Source organism: Solanum stenotomum, chromosome 6 (assembly GCF_019186545.1).
Source record: "Solanum stenotomum isolate F172 chromosome 6, ASM1918654v1, whole genome shotgun sequence".
NCBI classification, from domain to species: domain Eukaryota; kingdom Viridiplantae; phylum Streptophyta; class Magnoliopsida; order Solanales; family Solanaceae; genus Solanum; species Solanum stenotomum.
The window spans coordinates 1,589,784-1,594,756 of NC_064287.1; the positions used below are offsets into that span (position 1 = coordinate 1,589,784).

The window sequence follows — 4,973 nt, forward strand, 5'->3', positions numbered from 1 at the left end:
GCCTATATTTATTTTTGATTTAACAAAAAAGTCATATCCAAAAAGCCAACCTATTACTAGTTGTAGTTCATGTGCATCATACCAGGGTGATTTGATGCTTGTTGGAATATAATTTAATTTGATATACATTAATACATGTGGTACTAATTAATAAAAACATATACTTATAATTAAAAGTGCAGTACTTGTATATTATTTTATTATAATATATGAAGTTAATCGTAATGTGGATTGTGGACATAACCATGAACGTAAAGAACATTATAGATCCTTGTGTTTTGGTTTTCTTTCACAAAATGTACAACTTAATATTATGTAAATTCATTCCTAAGGCGAATTAAAGGGAAATAAGTGTTTTCTATCAAGATTTTTTTTTCATTTTTCAGGATTTAGATTTAAATTCAAAATCTTTACGTAAGGATAGAAGAATGTTATTCATCTCATCGTAATTCTTGATGATAATATTCAGATACTTCACGTAACGAAGTACCTTGAATAATAACTCTATGTTCTAATAATGATTGATTTGAGTTCAAGCTTTGAAAATGAAATTATTTTTGACAAGGACCGTTTTACCCCTTAATGAGTCTATTTAGCGTGACTTCGACTTAATCTGTTCAGTGAATTTCATATAACAAATGATTTAGAAAAAAAAAACTCTTAAAAGTATTATATATTGCCATAGTGCATGATTTTCTATGTATGTTGGTTTATTGAATTCATGTTTACATTACATAAACATAATTGATGCAGATAAACTATACATATTAAAATTACAGAGTATGAATAATACACAGATAAAATATAAATAATGACTAATTTTTTGAGCCCAACTCTTGGCTGACCCTTTCAACCTGATTTGTAGTGTTACTTTGCATTTGTGTTTCCTCCAGTATCTCTTTTTCTACATCCTCAATCTGCAAATATTCCAAATAAATAAATAAATTATATATACATTGACATTATAAAATTAATTTATATATATTGGTTAATCAGATTATCAATTAAAGTTAATTATAGTTCTTGTGTTTAAAGTACAAATATTACCATAAAAGCAGATTTTAACGGCAAAAAATATACACATTAACAATGAGTGCTAAATTCTTTAACCGACATTAGTTAGCTAACATTGGATCCAATGCCGCTATATGTTTGAGGAACATTTACAAAGAGTGTTGATTGCCTCTAAAAAACATATATTTAGCGGCAATTAAACGATTGTTATTAATTTAATGGGCTAAAAATTATTTTTGATGTAGTGAAATGTCAAGTGTTTCACTACATCCAATGCCACTCTAAATCCATCTTAGTGCAAAAATTCTAAAGGGGAATTATAGGGTAGGAATCGCGGATCTAGAGAACAATATATGGATTCAAGAAAATCAGTAATTTCTATCCAACCGCGTTGTATACATATATATACACAGATATATTGAAAAATTCATTAAATATTTAAATGTGAAGTTAATTATCAATTGAGATAATTAATTGTTATAAAAATCAAAAACTTGAAATTCTGAATTCGTCTCGATACTAACCTTGTGAATGAGATCTTGAGCTTGGTGGGCATATTTGACAGCCCCTTGAGCTAAATTTTCTATTGAATCAAGACTTTCTTTTAGCTTTGAATCCCCAGGAAGTTTATTTTCAACCTCTTCAGCAATCTTTTCTACCTCCTCAGCTACCTCTTCCACTATCTCACTCATAGTTTCCACTGTTTCTATTGCTTTATCCACATCACCTTTCAAAATAAATCCAAAAATAATTAATATTTTTCGTGAGTTTAAGTTATATACATCGTCAGTTCTATAAATTTTTTTGTACCATCAGGTTTTTTATCTATTGTAGTTGGTAGCAAAGTCATGATTTTTATTACTAAGGGGATCAAAACATAAAGAAATAAATATATACATAAAGAAGTCAGGAGAGTTTTAACATCTATTATATATACATAAAAGACAATTTTAACCTTGTATTTATATTGTAATTGTCCTTCAAAGGGGGTTTGGTTGAACCCCCTTGCACCCACTTGGCTCCGCTTATGGTTGTAGCATGTATTTTATTTTCAAGATTACAAATCTCACATTTTAAGAAGGTTTATTTGTAAATATCTTTTGATGACTTGATAATATCAAATTTCTTTTACACTGACAATGTATATAACAATTAATTCAACCTATGAACATTATTATAATTGAATATAGGGTTTCATCATCATACTTCAAAGAAAAAACAATTTTTACTTACTTTTGAGAAGTTGTGAAGGGCTAAGTTTGTTCTTGAATGCAGGTAGTAACATAGGTAGAAGAAATCCCAACAACCATTTTTTCCTGCATAGAACAATAACCACTTCAAAACATGATACCTCACAAAACCAATTTATCTTAGTCCATTTATACAAATAGTCGATCAGATTCACTATTTACTTTTCTTATTGATATATACAATAGATAATACACTATATACACATATTATACATATACAATATATTCACCGGCTATTTTTTTGTTATAGTAGTTGGGAAGACGACTATTTAGCTTAATTCTTCTTCTTCTCTTTTTACAAGAAAATAAAATAAGAAATTATTACCATCCAAAAGATGGAGAGTTTCCAGGAGGTGAAGCATCTGATCCAATACTGTTGGCTGAATTGCACCTAACACTATAAGAAAAAAATAATACGTATACACAATAAGTCAATAGATTTTTGAAAAAAGAAAGAGTGAAGAAAATTAAAACTTACATGAATATTCCAATTTTTGCATTGGAAATGAGGAAATTGAGAGGTTTGTTGATCTTGTTAAAATGAACATATGATCTTCTTGAATATAATGGGTTGGATTTTTTAGAAATAATTTGATTGTAAAATGGATCTACATAAGTAATTTTAGTGGACATTTTGGACTGATTATAAAACTTAGATGAAAATGAAATTATTTTCTTTAATTTCTTGATGGACTTATAATTAAGTAGAAGATGTATATGTATGGAGGGCCTTAATTTTAATATAGTGGATTGTAATCATGTGTGATGAGTAATTATAAATTAACTAGGTCATGTTTTCATCATAGGTATTAAAATAACCATGTCAAATGGAAGTGTTTTGCAAGAGGAGATTATTAAAATTCATAATCATGGATGTAATCCTAATATTGAAAATTAAAGTCTGTACAGCTTGGAGAAATTTTGGGTATCATATTGTGTACTGTCACATCAAAATCAAATTAGCAAATTAGAGGATGTAGTATTTATGCAACAACAAATACTGACTTCACAATTAAATATTTTTTTATATATATAGTTAGTAAATTTTTTAGAATATATTTAAAATAAAAATAAAAATCATTGAGTTCACATAAATTTTTAGATGAATATCTAAACCTGTCCCTGATTTAATAATATCATAGAGAACTTTTGGCATTAGAAGAAACAAGTCATGAAGATAGAGTGCTTTCTATGAAGCCACCTTTTTTATTTAGCGGAGAATCTATTGAAAATAATATTTTGATCTTTTAAGAATTAAGACAAAGATAAAATTCGTATTGATTTTATTCTTTTATGATTGACTTGTAAAATTATACTGAAAGCGTTATTGTTATGGTTGATATTTCTTAGATATTCTAAAATTGAAGAAGCTAATTTTTGTTTTTATTGTTGAGACTTTTTTATTTCTTTTTTTGACTCGACAGCTTAGAGAACATGATTCACGATTCCTCTTCTCTCTCCCAATCAAAATCTATTTATTTAAGTGATGAACAAGATATATATTTTTAATTTTAAAGATGGTGACACAATATAATAAATAATGCATTTTCATTTTAAAGGAATACTCAAATGATTTTCGACTCTTTTTTCTTTTTTGAAAAAAAAAAAGATTTTCGACTCTAAAGAATAACAAATTTCCTCCTCCATTTTTTAATTGAACCATTTAGGTCTTATAAGTTTCGGTAACCTCGCACAATTGGTCCAATCTAATGATCAAGATTAACCTAGAATGTCAATGACATTAACATCTAAGGAATACTAATTCCTATTGATCCTTCATCTAATCAATTTTTAAACCATTTGATATTTAAAACTCATTTATCGCGTTAGGTAGGTATAAATTTCCTATCAAGTTTTTCATTTTTTGAAATTTGAACTTGAAATGTCTGATTAAAAGATAGATATTGAATCAGATACGTTCAGGTGATATCTAGAAAAGACTATACAATGAAGATGGCTCATGACTTTTGATATGTTTATAATATCTTAACTTTGACAAATTAAATATGATTTGTCTTCAGTTTATAAGCAATTCTTATTAGTGAACATTGATTGTTAGAGAAAATGTGATGACTTTCATTTAACAACATATCGTGAGATAACTCACAATTTGATGATTTGATTTGTAGCAGTTTAAGTATATCTAGAAATTCTTTTTGCATACTACACTATTTTCAACAACAATATCTAAGCGTTATCGCGAGTTAACTCCGCCATTAATTAATTTACATTATCAATCATTGTCACTATGACCTACTACTCACATCAACATGTAAATTATTAATCCAAAAAAACAGCTCACAAAAACAAAATTAAAGGCAGCATCATTTCAGTAGCGCACTAACCCAACATAAACATACATTTTGATCAGACTCCTTTTTACCCTGCAGAATTTGGTTCCCAAATGAATACAGCTAATTATTAGTACAATTAATGTGTTAATTAAAGAATATAATTAAATAAATAATAATATGTTTTAATTGAGTAAAACAACTCTAGGTATGTTCTATGTGAGCTCACTTGACATAGAAAATAGATATATATGCTAAGATCCAATAAAATTTTAGCAAAATTTCAAATTAAAATAATCCGCAATTTCAAAAGTACTACGATTTATTACTAAAACCTTAAAAGGTTGATTTTAACAAGTTTTAATCTCGAGTCTCCCTTTATAATCATAAAAGTTTCCTTAGAATGAACAAAATGCTA

General features: G+C 27.3%; 1 protein-coding gene across 1 annotated transcript; it reads right to left on the bottom strand.

The window, feature by feature from the left end:
- Positions 1-674: 674 nt before the first annotated feature.
- On the bottom strand, positions 675-2,937 carry LOC125867475 (uncharacterized). The gene is made up of 5 exons (XM_049547990.1): positions 2,743-2,937; positions 2,590-2,661; positions 2,248-2,330; positions 1,539-1,741; positions 675-917 (listed from the first exon to the last, which is right to left on the bottom strand). Exons 1-5 carry the CDS (start codon positions 2,895-2,897, stop codon positions 816-818), a joined length of 615 nt encoding a protein of 204 aa, XP_049403947.1. The 5' UTR covers positions 2,898-2,937; the 3' UTR covers positions 675-815.
- Positions 2,938-4,973: the final 2,036 nt, after the last annotated feature.